General features: G+C 37.1%; 4 protein-coding genes across 4 annotated transcripts; 1 reads left to right on the plus strand and 3 right to left on the minus strand.

Moving 5' to 3' along the window:
- Positions 1-3,287: 3,287 nt before the first annotated feature.
- LOC116413768 (mucin-2-like) lies at positions 3,288-4,700 on the minus strand. Its single transcript, XM_031914528.2, has 2 exons — positions 4,605-4,700; positions 3,288-4,234 (listed from the first exon to the last, which is right to left on the minus strand). Exons 1-2 carry the CDS (start codon positions 4,662-4,664, stop codon positions 3,338-3,340), a joined length of 957 nt encoding a protein of 318 aa, XP_031770388.2. The 5' UTR covers positions 4,665-4,700; the 3' UTR covers positions 3,288-3,337.
- Positions 4,701-8,332: 3,632 nt separating this feature from the next.
- Positions 8,333-9,337, minus strand: LOC116413770 (uncharacterized). Its single transcript, XM_031914530.2, has 2 exons — positions 9,250-9,337; positions 8,333-8,904 (listed from the first exon to the last, which is right to left on the minus strand). The coding sequence occupies exons 1-2, from the start codon at positions 9,289-9,291 to the stop codon at positions 8,401-8,403; spliced, it is 546 nt and encodes a 181-aa protein (XP_031770390.2). The 5' UTR covers positions 9,292-9,337; the 3' UTR covers positions 8,333-8,400.
- A 2,940-nt stretch (positions 9,338-12,277) lies between these two features.
- Positions 12,278-14,583, plus strand: LOC116413769 (uncharacterized). The gene is made up of 2 exons (XM_031914529.2): positions 12,278-12,440; positions 13,491-14,583. The coding sequence occupies exons 1-2, from the start codon at positions 12,393-12,395 to the stop codon at positions 14,328-14,330; spliced, it is 888 nt and encodes a 295-aa protein (XP_031770389.2). The 5' UTR covers positions 12,278-12,392; the 3' UTR covers positions 14,331-14,583.
- Positions 14,584-14,729: 146 nt separating this feature from the next.
- Positions 14,730-16,349, minus strand: LOC113515463 (uncharacterized). Its single transcript, XM_026899688.3, has 2 exons — positions 16,115-16,349; positions 14,730-15,341 (listed from the first exon to the last, which is right to left on the minus strand). The coding sequence occupies exons 1-2, from the start codon at positions 16,163-16,165 to the stop codon at positions 14,820-14,822; spliced, it is 573 nt and encodes a 190-aa protein (XP_026755489.1). The 5' UTR covers positions 16,166-16,349; the 3' UTR covers positions 14,730-14,819.
- Between the last annotated feature and the right edge of the window lie 1,653 nt (positions 16,350-18,002).

Genomic DNA, 18,002 nt, shown 5'->3' on the forward strand with positions numbered 1-18,002 from the left:
TGAGGCATTGATGGACGAACGTGCAAATGTGGGCCGAGGCGTAGCCGAGGCACACATACGTGAGTAGAGGCCAGTACTGTACAAGCCTTGGCCACAACTAGGCATTGATGGACTCACGTATGTGTGCATCGGCTACGCCTCGGCCTACATTTGCACGTTCGTCCTTCAATGCCTCAGTTGCTGGCCGCTGCAGCAATGTATTAATAACAAAGGTAAGCCGATTGAAACTAAAAGAAATCCTACTACCTCTCCCTTTAGTACTATTTTCCTGTGTTCTCTTTTCATTTTCCTTCGTTATTCTCTCCTGTTGTATGTGTGTTATTAAATATGTGTATGTTAATGTATACATGTTTTGTATACATTAGTATCTATATAATAGTTTGCCAACTATCCTTTGTCTTTTCCTCAATGTCTTCTACCCATTTGTCTGGTTGTCTGGAAGAGACTGCTTAGCGATAAGGCCGCCTTTTGTATCACTTCTCATTAATATTTACTGTATTTGTTATTTTTTTTTTACTTAGTGCAAAAAAGTGTACTCGTACAATAAATAAATAAATTGCTGTATGGTGTCAACATAGAATGGTTGGCCTCTTCCTTTCCCCCGTGGATGTCGTAAGTGGAGACTTAGAGAATTTAACAGTCGAGGGATGGGCAGCAGCGTCCTTTTTAAAACATCACTAAAAGCATAACTGCAGTTGCTGACTCGCCTGCCAAGCGTGACAAATACCTGGGGAGGCCTGTGATCAACAATGGATAATTAACAGCTGACTGAATGATGAATAAAAGGTACTGGCAAACGCAGTGTAGGACGAACCCCCACTAGAGGGGGGAGAAGGGATTGTTAGTAATGGGGATTAGCAGCCCCATTGCTAGCAATACACCCGGTCAGGTCGACCTCCTCGTGGTTCCCCCTGGAAACCATCTTGATTAATTTATTGTTAGATTCGTCACGGTGGGCTAACGGACCTGCTTCATCTTCACCTATCACCTCTCACTGGTTCCCCGCCAGTGTATACCGATAGCGCAGGCGGGGTTACTATTCCATTATCATTTATTTAAAAAAAAAGACCCCCCACTAGATGAAGTAACGACCTGAAATGCATTGTAGGGAGTCAGTGGATGCAGGTGGCTCAGAACCGTTCTTTATGGCAGTCTATGGGGGAGGCTTATGCCCAGCAGTGGACGGATAAAGGCGGTAATGATGACGATGGTGAATGTTGAATAAATTAAAAACATTATTAGTAAGGAGGTATAAAGTGGATGAAGCAAGAAATGTATGCAATTCTTGCAACGTCATCACTTCGCATTTCTTTCTCTGTCTACCTCGTAAAGAACATGGCGTAATAAATAGATAATATGTATGTTTAAATGTTGCAACAACAGATATGAAACTGTCTTTTAATTAAACGGTGAATTAAGCAATGTAAAGGCACGTTTTTAAGATATCGTTACATGGAAATTATTTGATCACCATAACGGTGTAGTGGTTTTTTTTTATTGACGGGTGAAAATGGTATGGTAACCCCGCCTGCGCTAACGGGATACGTTGGCGGAGCACCAGTGAAGGGTGATAGATGAGAATGAAAACAGGCCAGTTGGCCCATCATGATGAATTCATCAGGAATTAACCATGATAGTTTTCAGGAAGAACCGCGAGGAGGTCGACGTGGTTGGGTATATTGCTAGCAATGGGATTCTCAGTCTCCATTACTAACAATCCCTTTCCCCCCCGGTGTAGTGGTTATACATACTGTCTTATATTCCAATGGCCATGGATTGAATTCTTGCACAATATAGATATTGCGCAGGAAGAGTATACATGGGTATTTAGTCAGCGGCGGCCTTACCCATTGCGAGGCTTTGGGCGGTAGGTGTTTGTGAGGCCCTGTGTCCTTCGTGAAAAGTAATGATGCAAAAGTAATGATGTCATGTAATATAATAATGACAAATTATATATATATATATTATAATTTATATATTTTTCCGCTGACTCAAAAAAACGATGTCTTGTTTTAACTTTTTTTTACATTTGTTTTTTTTATTTGTACATTTTAGTTGTGGTAATTTTGTTCATTGGCGATTAAAATGCCTAATTCAGCAAGTTTTTGCGACTTGCCACTAGACAAAATGCCACTCACTGGTTGTGTAAAATTTGGTTGGGTTGTTACGCGAGCCCCCTATAAGAGCGAGGCCTTGGGCGATTGCCATGTTCGCCATCCCTTAAATCCGCCGCTGATTTTAGTAATAGTTTATGTATATTATGCATTATTATTATTTATTTGACAAAAAAACACAAAGTTACAAACACAAGATACAATGGGCCCCACACTAGACGAACCTGTATCGTGGGCACCCGACAAAGATTAACAAATCACAATGTGTTATAATAAAAAGTACATAGGAGTACATGTGTTATAATAAAAAGTACATAGAAGTACATGTGTTATAATAAAAAGTACATAGGAGTACATGTGTTATAATAAAAAGTACATAGAAGTACATGTGTTATAATAAAAAGTACATAGTAACACATGTGTTATAATAAAAAGTACATGTAATTTCTGTGTGTTATCATCCTCATTATATTAGCCTTTAACTGCCCACTGCTGAACATAAGTGTCTTCCTTGGGGAGTTTTGCTAGTAGTTGCCAAGCTTCAGATATATTTAAAGAGGGACTTTGCTGCTGATCCCTCGTCCTTCCTTAGTTGTCTCTTACGACACTCACGGGATAGAAAGGGGTGGCCTATTCTATGCCAAGGCCATACGGCTAATGTTACGATGTGTTATATTTATGTATTTTTACACCGTTCGCCATTAACAGGGAATCCATCCTTACACGCTTGAACCTACATTACAATTTTACCAGAGGGAGACTTTGTACAAAAGTCGATTGCTTGGATAACTCTGCCCCATTCATGTTTCTACCGTGAAGCAGTTGTGTTTACATGGCTGTGTTTCGGTTTGAAGGGTGAGATATGACGTGAATTTACAGGGTACAGAGGAATCCTCAGGAATGGCAATGCATGGGGGGTATCATGGGCGAAACAGTATACTCTGTTATGTCCATGGTACTGCTCATGTCTATAGGCGACGGTTACCACTTTCCATCAGGTGGGCCGTCAGCTTGTTTGCCATTCTAAGTTGTATAAAAAAAAGTCTACGGACGCCTGTAACACGGTTTATAAAAGACATAATTCTAAACTAACAAACATAAAAGAAAATCCAACGATTTAGATGTCAGTCAAAAATGTGAAAAAGGAATTAAAGAAAAATGAATTAATTAAATACATAATTTTATTCATTGGGTTTATTATAAATTAGTATATAATAAATAATTTATATAGAGAACAAATCCATGCCATTATCCGATTGTAAAATAGACGTGTATGGGGATTGAAAATCTTTCTTGGATGATATCGAAGAATATGTTGGCGAGAAAGGGTCCGAGAATGGATTTGGTGATAACGCTTCATATGGGGACATTAGTGTTAAACCTGTTCTACCATTCAATGAACCCAATCCACCACCAGGCTTTATAGAAGTCATTATAGGATTAACATCTGCAAATCCTGATGAACCTACAAAGTTCGAGTTTGGCATTGAAAACGTTTGATGATTTTCGAACGTGTTTTGTTGGTGGTAAGGTTGATTCTGGACTGGTGGTGCTGGCGTTGTAGTGGGAGGGGGAGGGACGTATGTGTTTTTAATTGGAGCGTAAGAGATGGATATAGGTGTCACCGGTTCTCTTGTCTCGTACATCGGAATTCCCGGTACAACGACAGGTTCTGGACCTGCAGGTTCTTCGGGTGGGGAATTCAATATGTTATTTAATATCATTAATTGCAGCGCAATTGCCATATTGTTTAGTAGTTCCATATCGACGCTATTAGATGCTTTTGGTTCGGGCTGTGTATCTTTCAACGTTCCCAATATTGGATACGAATATTCTAATGTTGGTGTCCCTGTTGAGAGAAGATTAGCCAGAGCTGAAAGCGATATCATGTTGGGAGTAGTAGATATTGCATTTTGAGGTTTTGTCAACGTCGGAGATGTGGTTTCTAATGTTGATGAGCCTGTAAGAAGGTTGAGTAAGGCAGACAGCGATGCAACGTTGGGTGCTGTGACAGCATTTTGATTTCCCAAGTTAATAGCTGGAGATTTTGTTATCCCTTGTATACTGGGGGATACGCCTGTTATTATGTACTGTTTCACAGGCTGCGTTTGATCAGATAGCTGGAAAAAATAGAATTTATTATTAATAAATCTTTAAAAACAATGAAAGATTGTGTCTCACAGATCAAACCAATGGTGACGAAACAAAACCAGTTGTTTTGATCTAAAAACTAAATGACTGAACCGATTTCGATAAACACTCTATAAGACCAATCTGTAAGTATATCTTTTCAGATAAAAAAAAAATCCAAATCAAGCTGGGTTACCATTCTATTGTCATCAATTAAAAACACTACCCACGTAGCTAATTTTATTAAAATTCGTTCAGTTGTTTTAGCATCATTAAGTAACAATCGTTGAATCATCTTAGAAGATTTTACATATATGATATTAATAATATTAACGATACATATATATCAAATATATTTACCTGAAATAATATACTGTTTATTATTAATATATATAATATACGCTTTATGATCACAGCCATATTCTTTTAAACTTCACCAAAATCAATATGAGCATATTTATTTATGTACATACTGATATAGTTTTAATATTATCGAGATTTCAATAGAATAATTGTTAAATACAATTAATTACCTATTGGTTAATCCATTCTGTTGTAATACAATTGTTAATTATATATTTTTCTTTTATCATTTATATTTATCGATAAATGACAGTAACGTTGTATGGAAATGATTGCTTTAACGATAAGACCGTCTCTTGCGTATAATTGATAAACGTAATATTAATATGTGAAGCAAAAACTTTGTACCCCTTTTTAAGAAAATTGCGTGGATGAAGAGTATGAAATTTGGCACACTTATAGTTTATATAGAGAAGGAGTGCAGAATGATTAATTATTTTTAAAGTTACGCTGAAAAAATACATTAAGACTTTCATGTATTTTTTTTTATACACCTTAGAATGGCAAACAAGCTGACCGCCCACCTGATGGAAAGTGGTAACCGTCGCGTATTGACATGAGCGGTACAGTATTTGACACATACTATATAATTATATTATTTAAGTGGTGCAACAAATAATAAATAAAGAGTGGTGCAATAAAGAGTTAAATAAATAAATAAATAAATAAATAAATAATGTATATCTACCCATTACTGTAATTATTGTGATTAATTTAAAATTAACTATTACAGAATAATATTTGATAAACATTTATTTACACTAGTCACTCGCCCCGGATTTGTATGAGTGTACTAATGGAAAAAAATTACATTCACAGTATGGCCGTGTAACGGGTTTCATACTTTTTACACGGAGATTTTTAATTAATTTTTTTTTTATGTCTTGCGTGAATTTTCTTTTCTATACAAATCTTGTTCTGACAATTATTTCAGCCGTTAACTGTCCACTGTTGGACGTAAGCCTTCCCCGTAAGGGGAGTTTTGTCAGTAGTTGCCACGCTTGACAATAGGATTGGCAACCGTAGCTAGGTTTTTAGAAATGTTTTAGGAGGGACGCTGCTGTCTAAATAAAATAAAAATACGTAGATAGTGCTTAGCCTTACCTTACCATACACTTATAGTAGTTTTTTTTTAATGGGTGAAGATGGAATAGTAACCCCGTCTGCGCTATCGGTATACACTGGCTGGGCACCAGTGAAGGGTAACAGGTGAGTATGAAAGCAGGCCAGTTAGCCTATAGTGATCAATTGAACATGAATTAACTACTATGGTTTCCAGGGGGAACCGCGTGGAGGTCGACCTGATGGGGTATATTGCTAGCAATAAGCAATAAGGCTGTTCAATCTCATTACTAACAATCCCTTTCCCCTCTATACTTAGTAGTAAGTAATACTTGGATAAAGTATAAAAATAGTTTTTTTTTTAATGTTTTTGTAATAAACTATAAATAATAATAAAGTATTTATTAGAACCATAAAAAAAAATTACAAATTACAATTGTAGGGTAGTGCACGATAACAGCCACATTGGTTAAAAATAACTGGTGGTCGTGGCTGTCAACGCGCACCTCCTCAAGGCAGAGGCGCTAGCGTCCCAGTAGAATAAATAAACCTGTTAATTAAACAAAGAAAAAGCATGTACATGTAGCACATATATATGTGCCCAACATACATAAAAACATTCAGAAATTTAGTTTTACATTATATTATTTTATTATTTTATAATTGTTCAATGTATCAAACGTTAGAGCTTTTATCGAAAACGTTGTCTAATCCGTTTGAGATAAAACAAAATAATGTATGGTGTGACTTATCATCATCATCATCATCATCAGCTGTTAACTGTCCACTGCTGAACATAGGCCTCTCCCATAAGGGGAGTTTTGCCAGTAGTTGCCACGCTTGGTAGGCGGGTTGGTACCCGCAGTTAGGCTTTAGTGATGTTTTAAAAGGGACGCTGCTTGTCATTCTTCGAACATTAAATTCACTTAGTTACCTCTTACGACATCCACGGGAAAGGAAGGGCTGGCACATTCTATGCCGGGACCACACGGCAAAAGAACATGCAAAATTATACTCAAATAAGTTAAGTCTTTTTTTGCATATTTGCTTCTCTTCTATTCGTTACTCAGCTGTAAAACTATGATTGCATGACTGTATTTCAGTTTGTAGCGTGAGATGCCATTGAAATTACTGGGTATGGTGTAATAATACCTCTTTCTTGAGAAATGGTAAAATATAAGTGACACAGTATAAGACATCGGTCTCATACTGTGACGTCCCTAATATTGATCATGACTATCACAGGGCTGAGTAATATATAGCAGTATTTATATTGTTCACCGTGTAGGTCCCGGCATAGAATGGACCACCCCTGCCTTTCCCGTGGGTGTCGTAAAAGACGACTAAGGGAACTTATGGTGGAGGGATGGGCAGCAGCGTCCCTTTTAAAACATCTGTAAAAGCCTAACTGCGGTTGCCAACCCGCCTGCCAAGCGTGGCAACTACTGGCAAAACTCCCCTTATGGGGAAGGCTTATGTCCAACAGTGGAGAGTTAACGGCTTAAATAATCAAAATAATAATATATTGTAGTTTAACGTATCTGGATGTAGTCGCTGATCCATCTTCATGATGCGATGTCAGAAAGGGGAAGATGGAATAAGGGAGTGAAGTTCTTCTGAGAACTGTTCATGGAATAGGCGATAGAAGACACTGAGGGAGGTTATATTTCTGCGTAATTGTAGAGGTTCCAGAGTTTTGTTCACCTCAGCATCTCCCACGTTACGGAAAGCTCGTCTCTGCAGAACATCGAGAGCGAGTTGAAGGTACTGAGCGAGGTCATCCCCCTGATGTTAGCAAACCATCACACAGGGAAGAGGAAGGGATTGTTAATAATGCCGAGTACCAGTCCCATTGCTGGCAATGTACCCTTTCAGGTTAACCTCCACGTGGCCCCCCTGGAAACCATCGTGCTGAATTCTAAGTGTATTCATCACGATGGGCTAACTGACCTGCCCTTTCATTTTCATTTATCATCCCTTACTGGTGCTCCGCCAGTATATACCGATAACACAGGCGGAGTTACCATTCCATTATCATCCATTAAAAAATCCTTTATACATGACCTTACTTGTGCTTTATATAGCAGAAGAATTTTGCTCCAGTGTAAAGTACCGTAGTGTTGGCCGTGTGGTCCCGGCATAGAGCAGGCTACCCCTTCCTATACCATGGGTGTCGTAAGAGCCGACTAAGGGACTAAACCCTGACTGCATTGGGAGGAAAGGGATTGTTAGTAATGAAGACTGAGAATCCCATTGCTAGCAATATACTCAACCAGGTCGACCTCCTCGCGGTTCTCCTTGGAAACTATCATGGTTAATTCCTGATGAATTCATCATGATGGGTTAACTGGCCTGTTTTCATTTTCATCTATCACCCTTTACTGGTGCTCCGCCAGCGTATCCCGTTAGCGCAGACGGGGTTACTATACCATTTTCACCCATCAAAAAAAACCCTGACTGCGGTTGGCAATCCACCTTCCAAGCGTGGCAACTACTAGCAAAATCTCCCAATTGGGGAGACTTTTGTTCAGAAGTGGACAGTTAAGGACTGGCATGATGATGATGATGAAAGTACCGTAGTACTCTGCACATTTACCATCACATTTCTAGCTTTTTACTTTAAAAATTTCTAATCATAGAAAAAAAAAACTATATAATCACAGTGTTAAATTATTTTTATTTCAATAAATAACTTATGTTTAATTATAAATAAACTATAATACAAAACAAATTATATAACGACCTGGTTATTGCAACCGCATTGTCCATTCATTCTAGTTAATCCAGACAATAGTGATATTAAATCACCATAATTAATAGAATTAGCATTCACAACGTTGGGTTTAGCAGCTAAGGATCTCGTTATAACAGTGTTAGAAACGGTGTTAGCTAAACCGTTTGCGTTATTGATAATCCCAGAAACTGCGTTTGGTGATATGTAGTTTTTGGAATAAGAATTTGGGGTTATATTAACGGCAGAGCAGACTGGACATGTGCATATGGTAGTAGCTATGTCATTAACTAGCGGCTGTGCTATTTTGTTGAAAACCGGTTTTTTGTAACAGTTTTGCGCGAAGTTGTCCAAGATAACGCTTTGGATAGCGGATGCGAAGTTTTTACACAGTACATCACTTTCGGCTGCGGATAATATTGGAATTTGCTGTGATCTTATAACATCTGTGATGGGTACTGAAGGTTGATAATTGTTTGCCACGATTCGCTGTGCCGTTATTGCCTGCAAAAAATATATAATTATAAAAAAAAAATTAAACTACAGGATAAGCAAAACATGAAAAATATCATGGGTGACACATTATACTTTGTGATGCCAATGGCACTATTTAAATCGAACGGTGACAGTTACCATCACCCATTTTCACTAGGTGAAACGCTCCACCTGGTAACACTACCACATACTAGTAACACTGGCAATTTACAATTTTTTTTTATTGGTATTTATCCACTTTCCAATTTTATTTGTATAAATTTTCTAGATCAAACAGCTTTATTTTTTTAATACGATCTATATTTAAAACGGATAAGCGAATTTTTTTAACACAGTTTATAATTTTTTATTTACCTTCAAAATTAACGCTGCTAAGAACAAAACTTTGAATGCCATATTCGATTACAATATCACCAAACCAAATACGTGATCTGTGGTAACAACGGAGATGTTCAGTTCTTATATATAAAAATCTTATTATTAATTAGGTAACGGTTATCGATTAGCGTGTGATATCGATAATATCATCTAATTATTGTGAAATTATATTATCTTGTTTTATCCAATAACGTTAGAAGAGATGCCGTAATATTATTCACTTGGTTAACACGTCCGGCTCGGAGACTATGAAGAATTAGGGACCGTGAGGCAAAAATCTGCTACCGACTTTTTTTTTATACAACTTAGAATGGCAAACAAGCTGACGCCCCACCTGCCGGAAAGTGGTAACCGTCGCCTATAGACATGAGCAGTACCATGGACATAACAGAGTATACTGTTTCGCCCATGATACCCCCCATGCGTTGCCATACTTGAAGACTCAGGTGTTAGTCCTCTGTACCCTGTAAATTCACGCCATATCCCACCCTTCAAACCGAAACACAGCCATGCAAACACAACTGCTTCACGGTTGTAACACGAATGGGACAGAGGTACCCAAGCAATCGACTTTTGTACAAAGTCTCCCTCTGGTGAATGGACGCAGTGGGAACCGATGGTGTTGAATGAAACAACGACACTTCAGTAGGAACGATAGGAAACTTTAACAAATTCTCTCTAAGGGCAGGTCATCGAACCACAAGAAAACCTTAACAGTGAATTGTGCATTGTTAACAACGCCATCTAGTATCTGTCTTCAAATTAAATCTTCGATATAAAAATATATTTCTTAAAGAGTTAAATAATATTAAAGTCATGGTGGTTCTGAGTAGCGGTGGAGAGAAAATCAGAGGGAGATTCTGTAGAAAAGTCGTTGGTCTGGGCATTTATGTTCCTATAATAAATTCTGTATTGACATTTTACAATGCGAATAAAAAAAAACACAACTGTCCTATTAGAACTATTAAATTCTCTTTTACATAACTTAGAATGGCAAATAAGCTGATGGCCCACCTGGTGGAAAGTGGTAACCGTCGCCTATAGACTAAATTAAAGCTAGTGTCTTTTGCTAGGATAATGTTAGGATTCCAACGGTACTCCATATATCTAAATAGTTCATGTGTCTTGAAGGACCGCGTCGCAATGGGTACTAACAACCCCACAACTAATAGTCCTTCCTTTCCCGGATTACAAGTTGAGCAACATATTTATGTTTATTTAGGAGAAATCTCGACAAGGAGCTCATTCTATAACCCACGAACGCTCAGGTTATGGAATGAGCTCCCTTCTCGAATTGTCGAGGTTTTTCCAAGAGATTACAGCATGGAATTCTTCAAAAAAGGGATAAAGAGGTACCTATGTATCACTATAATTGTTAGTAATGTGGGCTACCAATCCTATTGCTAGCAAGATACGCTATCAGGTCGAACTCCACGTGGTTCCCTCTAGAAGCTATCGTGCTAAATTCCTGATGTATTCATTGATCAGTCTTTTCATCGTCACCTATCATCCCTCACTGGTGCCCTACCAGCGTATACCGTTAGCGCAGGCGGGGTTACCGTTTCATTATCATCCATTAAAATAACCTCTCGCTTACTCTTGTTTCTGTCATCAAGCAGTTCGTTCGCATAGCTGTGTGTTCGGTTTGAAAGATGGGACATGACAGAGAAATTACAACGTATAGAGGCATAACATTTTTTAGTACTCAAGAATGCATAAGAATAATACATTAACAAAGTCACTATAAATTTTATAATACCCTCCAATCGCGTAATATTCTACCGATTCCCCTGACTTAAGACGAACAGACAAATGGTCGGCCCCAGTTCAACGTCTACCGCGTAACACTCTGCCACGGGTTGCTGTTGTGTGCCTACTTACTGTGTGGAGAACTCGTGAACCCCCTGGACATTAATATCGTTCCCAAGTGTCGAGAGTGATTGGACTGATGAGACCAAAATAGATCAGCGCCATTGTGGCATTCACGTGGCGTGGCTTCCTGAATTCTGGTGCATCCTGAGCGTGTACCGCTTACGCTAAATCTGCAGTCAAGGTGAGTCCGTACCATTTGGACATACAAATCTTCTTTTATGGGATCTAGAACCCGGGCCCAGATTAGGTCTCATATTATTACTTTCGCTTCCACTTGTGCTAAGATATATTACAATTTTCATCGGCCACTTTCCTTAACAACAGGTATTACAGAGTACTCACATTCTGTGACGTCCTGTTATGCTCTTTCTCATTGGCGACGGTTCTTTAATGGATGATAATGGAATGGTAACTCCGACTGTGCTATTAGTATTCCAGGTATGGTATGGCAGGGTATCAGCGAGGCATGATAGGTGAGGACGTAAGCTAGTCAGTTGCTAAGCTATCCATCGTGACGAATTCATTAATTACGATAGTTTCTGGAGGGAACCGCGTCTCAGTGGACTTGATAGAGTACATTGCTAGCAATGGGACGTTATCATCATGGCGTGAATTTACAGGGTACAGAGGAATAATATCTGAGTACTCAGGAATAGCAACGCATGGGGGGTATCATGGGCGAAACAGTATACTCTGTTATGTCCATGGTACTGCTCATGTCTATAGGCGATGGTTACCACTTTCCGTCAGCTTGTTTGCCATTCTAAGTTGTATAAAAAAAATCATGATGATTTTTTTTCAGCTATTCACTATTCATTGCTAAACAGAAGCATTCCCCATACGGGAAGTTTTGCCTAGCAGTTGCCACGCTTGGCAGGCGGGTTGACAACCGCAGTTAGGTTTTTAAAGATGTTTTAAAAGGGACGTTGCTGCTTATACCTCGACCGTTAAGTTCCCTTAGTCGCCTCCTACGACACCCACGGGAAAGGAAGGGATGGCCTATTCTATGCCAAGACAACACGGTAGACACACGAAGCAAACTTCGTATCCCATCATTCGCCAAACAGATCAATATGTCCAGAGTGAAACTCAATCATGTGAAAGTCTTACGAAAACCATGTTACCTATTTCAATTAATCGTAATTATGTGAAATTATAATTGTGTCATAATTGCATATATAGGTAATTATTGGTATATAAAGTAAGGCGGTGTATCAAACAGTATGTCGAAGGATTAATAGGTCACCATGACGATCACATATGTGTTATTGGCTGTAACTGCTCTTTTAAATCAGGTAAATTTCTTTTTTTTTTTTGTTTATTATTTTTAATTAATTACCTTTGTGTATGATGAAAATTCCCAACAGCAACCTTCATAGAAAGCCATGTGGTCCCGGTATAGAACAGGCCACTTCTTCCTTTCCCGTGGGTGTTTCTTTTAATGAGCGATAATGGTATGATAACCCCGCCTGCGCTATCGGTATGACGGGGCACCAGTGAGAAATAACAGATGAGAATGAAAGCAGGCCAGTTAATCCATTCTGATAAATTCAATTAGAATCCACTACGATAGTTTCCAGGGGCGACCACGTGGAGGTCAATATGACAGAGTATACTGCTAGTAGTATTTGACCCCATTACTAACTTTCCCCCTTCCGTGGGTGTTGTAAGGGGCGACTAGTCACTTAGTTGCTTTAGTTTAAGGAACTTAATCACGGGGAAAGAGAAGGCAATTTAATGGTCGAGGGATGGGCAACAGCATCTCAAACATCACTAAAGTCTAATTGTGGTTGCCAATTCGTCTACTGAGCATAGGAACTACTGGCAAAACCCTACTTTTTGGAAAGGCCTATTTTCAGCAGCCAATTAGTGTATTTTATTGTGCTATGAACATTACAAAATAGAGTTTTATGTGTTGGTATTCCTGAGGACATATCCTTATCCAATCCTCTGCCAGTGATCACACTAACGCCTCATTCTCCAGATCAGAACATAATACAGATTGTTCCCTCTTGCCAGAAATTGCTAAGGTGGTGTTATTCATCCAAGTGTATTTTTTTAATGCACGAAAATGGAATGATAATCGCGCTATCGGTATATGCTGGTAGGGTACTAGTAAGAGATGATAATGTAAGGAAGAAATGTAGGTCAATTAGCCCATCGTAAAGAATTCCACAAAAATGAACCGCGATGGTTTCTTGGGGAAATCTGGAGAAGATCGACTCAATAAAGTATGTGACTAGCATGGAGCTAACCAGATATATTAGGAGACATCAGGATAAACATATAGTATAGTAGATAATATAGAGAAAGACTGTAACAAATATCATACTTTTTTATTTCAGGCTCAGTCCCAAATTTGCAATGGACCGAATTTGGCGATACAACCTGTGCATCGTACCATCGCATCGCCATCTATAAATCCAGTGCCGTTAATATCCACCACACTCGTAGACAACAGCGTGGCTAACTCTCTGGCGAACACTCTCCAACTTCTTATTGTTAGTGAACTAATAGAGAGTTCCTTGTATCCTTCATCAGTCGTTGTACCGCCTATAGTCAATAACATCAGACCTATTTATGATGCTATTGGCACTATTGGAAAGACTGTAATTGATGTTGCCCCAATTGTGGAAGTAATCGATATTGAACCAATTTACCCAGCTATTGATGTAATATATCCAACAGTTGAAATAACACCGGCTCCGGTAGTGGAGATTACAAGTAATGTAGTCAGCACTATTACTGAGGTAACGCCTGTTATTGGAGGCGTCACTGAAATCATAAAACCATTCCCTAATCATTATGGTTATACTGAAATAGTTGCACCTGTTAATGAGATAGATATATACACTACTGTCACAGAAGTCGTAAATCCGTTGCCTCTGACTCCTAAAATCTATGGTGGTTTCAATGAAATAACTACTTTCACTCCAGGTTACCTGACTGAGGTAACTGAGGTGATCGCTCCTGTGGTTGAAGTAATTACTCCATTAGTGCATGAAGTTATCGCCCCAGCTGTACCGTTGCCTTTAATTCCCGAACCCTGCGGTGTAATCCCAGATCATGTTCCTCCACCAGGTCCTGTAACATATCCAGCTGAAATTATGTTTCCTACCTCGGCTCCAGCCCATCTAAGATATAAATTCCCATGCCATTGTCCAATGCCGCATCCATTTTATTGAGGTTCATAAGTAATCATTTTCAAGTTACAAATGAATGTTTTAATTCTTTATAAAAATTATATATATATATATATAAAAAAAATTAAGGCAGTATACGAATGTACACAATGTGCATTGTGTAAGTATGAAAAAGAATATAAAATATTGGCTGTACACATGAGATTTGGAGATATTAAAGTTTTTGATGTTTTATTATATATATGTATTATTATGTATTAACTTTTCCATATTGTATGTTGTTTTGTTTCAAACATAATAAAAAATATTATTAACAATGAAATGTTTTATTATTTATTCAAAATGAAATATGATTATATTCATTTAGCGTGAGCATATATGTACCTAAACCCAGGTTCTTCTATTTCTTTCATTTCAGATAATTAAAAAAATAAAACTCTTATATTATTATTATTAAAACAATTATTTTAATTTCTTATTAAATAATTATAATTAAATATGTTCAATAAATTAATAAGACATAGTACAATTTCATTTAATTTCAATTAGACCCTGTAACAAACCGCTTGAAAGTAATAAAGGTGATATGGATGAAATGGCGTTAGTAAGGCCAGAAATAACGTTAGAAGAATCAATAACATTAGGAGAAATAACTGTAGAAGGGACGGCGGTAGGAGAAGCGACTGTAGGAGAAACGACGCCAGTTGCAAACGGATTTGCACAACCACAAGATAAAATAGGCGATGTAAATAATTCATTTATAATGGGAGAAGCTAACTGCAGCGCCAAATCGGAGCCGTCTTTGGTGTTTTGCAGCAAATTGCATACAATCATTAACTGCAAGGTGTTCGCTAAGTTTTTACATGCTGTCGGCGAACAGTCCGTAATTATGGTGGTGGAAGATGGTGGCAGTGGTAATGGTAACTGGACATTGCACGGTGATTCAGTTAAAACTGGTACAGGTTGACAAACGCAATTATTAGCTGCTTCAATCATTTCTGGCAATGGTAGAGCCAAAAGACCGTATTGGACGGGCGACTGTGCTAGAATAATCTGGAAGACAAAAAGGTTTAATTATTAAAACAATACATTATAAAATTCAAGCAACTTCAACAAAAGCTAGCGGATTTAATTGTGAGTTAATAGAATTCCCTACATTACTCTAAACGACGTAAACTAGAACACTAATAAACGAAGATTTATTCGACCGAAGCGAAAATGGCCGAAATATTTAAACACCGAAAGCTTATAAACCCAAACGTCATTTGGTCTTTTGTCATTCAAAATTTTTATGGGACCAATTTATAAGTATATATTTTCAAATAAAAAAAAATCCATTTATATATGACGGAGTGAAATACAACTGAATTCAACCTTTTTCTAAGTCGGTTGAAAACAAAAATCTGATGACTTTTCTAGAAATTATTACTGTGGTAATTGTTTCTTAAAAAAAAAAATATCATAGTAGTAATATCGATTTATCTACAAAGAGAAAGGCAAAGGAACTAAGCCATACATACTGATCTTCAGAATACTATACTATTCTAGTAAATAGATACCGCTACTCTCTTGACATTCATAAATTTTATATAATAAAAAAATAATATTAGATTTTATTTATATTGAATCGTATATAAAAATTCAATCTATAAAAACCTTCTCGAAAATATGTAATTAAGAATAGAATCCTAGTATCATCGGCGTTAAGTTCAATTTATTTTTAGCTCAAATACAACTAAAGGAAATAAAAAAAAAACGTAGTCCCTAGACAATTGATGGATTGATTGATTGAATGATTGTGATTGATAGTAACACATGTAACTAACCTGAAAGTGTAAAACCAGTAAGCAGGATATAACTAGAGGAGTTCGCGCCATTTTCAATTCAATTTAAAACTATACTTTAAATATAGAACTCAGCACAGATTATAAATAGAGATTCAACAAATAAATAAGTAAATTCCCGCCTACCAAAAACTGAACGTGATTTTTTTTTCTTTTATATTTTTCACCAGCACTTCTGGTTTTATAAATGGTGTAAATGATATTTATAGTTAATAAGCATTTTAAGTTGATATATATCCTGAAATTATCAGCTTATCAATTTGTTATTATTTGTTAAATTGATAAATTTGTTATAATTTGCTAACGAAACAATATTATACAATGCACATAACGATAATTCGATGTTAAGAAACGATCGTCTTATCCATTATTTATTTATATTTGTAATTTCTAACTTTGCTGTGCTAAAATATTTTACGTATTCGTCCAAGATACGATACGTTTACAGATAAAGGAAACAATAGGTGTCATGTCATATAGGCAAGTCAAAGATATGGCCTGGAATAGAGCTGGCTGGAAGAGATAGGATAGGAAAAAATTAAAGATCCATAGATATTTTTATGTAATCTGTGATCCTAAAATCTGACAGATTTATAGATAAAAAATTAAATTAAATTGTAAGTTGCATACTACAGTCACGTATTAATTAGAAAATTATTGAAAATATAAACAAACGACTAATTGGCCTCATCACGTATTCCTCATGTGTGTCACAGTGACAAAATTAGGTCACAGCGCGAGCAGTGCGAAACAATTAACAGTGATTTTCAGCTACAGCCTAAAATTACACGGACGGCATACCAACATCGAAACCATACTACAGGATCTACCATGAAATGCAATTCTGCATTTGCCGACTCAATATCTTAGTTTTCGTTCATACCAAAACTGGCCCAGTAAATGGAGCTTAAAATTTTGTTCGTCATAAATCCTACCATAAAATCCAATGATTTATAAACGGTATGTATTATGTAATTTTTAACATCAATTTCTGTTTCGTTCGGCCCCGAAATTTCGGAAAATTCATGGTAGACCCAGAAATTTTAAGATATAACTTAAAATCTGATTTTATTTGATCAAAAATACAACTGTGAACAGCTCATTCAAAAATCGTGCAGTAATTTTTGCGTAACCATTTTTTCGTAAACCATTATTTTAGCTTCCATTGCGTACATGTTTATGATAATTTGTAATATCTTGGGTTGACTGGAAGAGATCTCTGTCAGAAATAAGTCCACCCTTGCTCACAACATTTATAAATACATTATTTTATATGTAACTTACAAGTGCAATAAAGAATATATATCTATGGTGCTATTAATGTAATTCATGGTGTTTTGTCATTGGTGAAAATGGAACAGTAAAATTGATCATCCCGTCTGCATTATTAGTATACAATGTGGGGCACCAGAGACGGGTGATAAGTGAGAATGAAAGCAGGACAATTGGCACGTAGTGACAAGTTGAAGATGGTTTCCAGGGGGAATCCCATGGAGGACCTGTTAGAGTATACTGATAGCAATGGAGTTATTTAAATCTGTTGAAGTAGGTTTTATGTGTTATGTTAGTCTGTGGAGCTCACGCGTTGCTAGGTTACCTTTTACTGTTACTCTCAATCTAAAGTTAAATAAAATATAATATACTATATAGATTTCCCCCTTTATTTTAATTTCATCAGGTTATGGGCCAGCAAACCTAAAATAGTAAAATAATGCAGGCTCCAACTATAAGTAAGTTAATCGGCCAATCCAATTATGGATCGTGGGCATTCGCAATGCAAATGTTTTTGATTGACTTAGATTTGTGGGAGTGCGTTAATAATGAAGATTTTATACCGGATAACGCAGAGAAAAGCAAGATGGATGGTAAA

The sequence above is a fragment of the Galleria mellonella genome, unplaced genomic scaffold (assembly GCF_026898425.1).
Source record: "Galleria mellonella isolate WM207_F2 unplaced genomic scaffold, CSIRO_AGI_GalMel_v1 utg424, whole genome shotgun sequence".
Classification (NCBI taxonomy): Eukaryota; Metazoa; Arthropoda; class Insecta; order Lepidoptera; family Pyralidae; genus Galleria; species Galleria mellonella.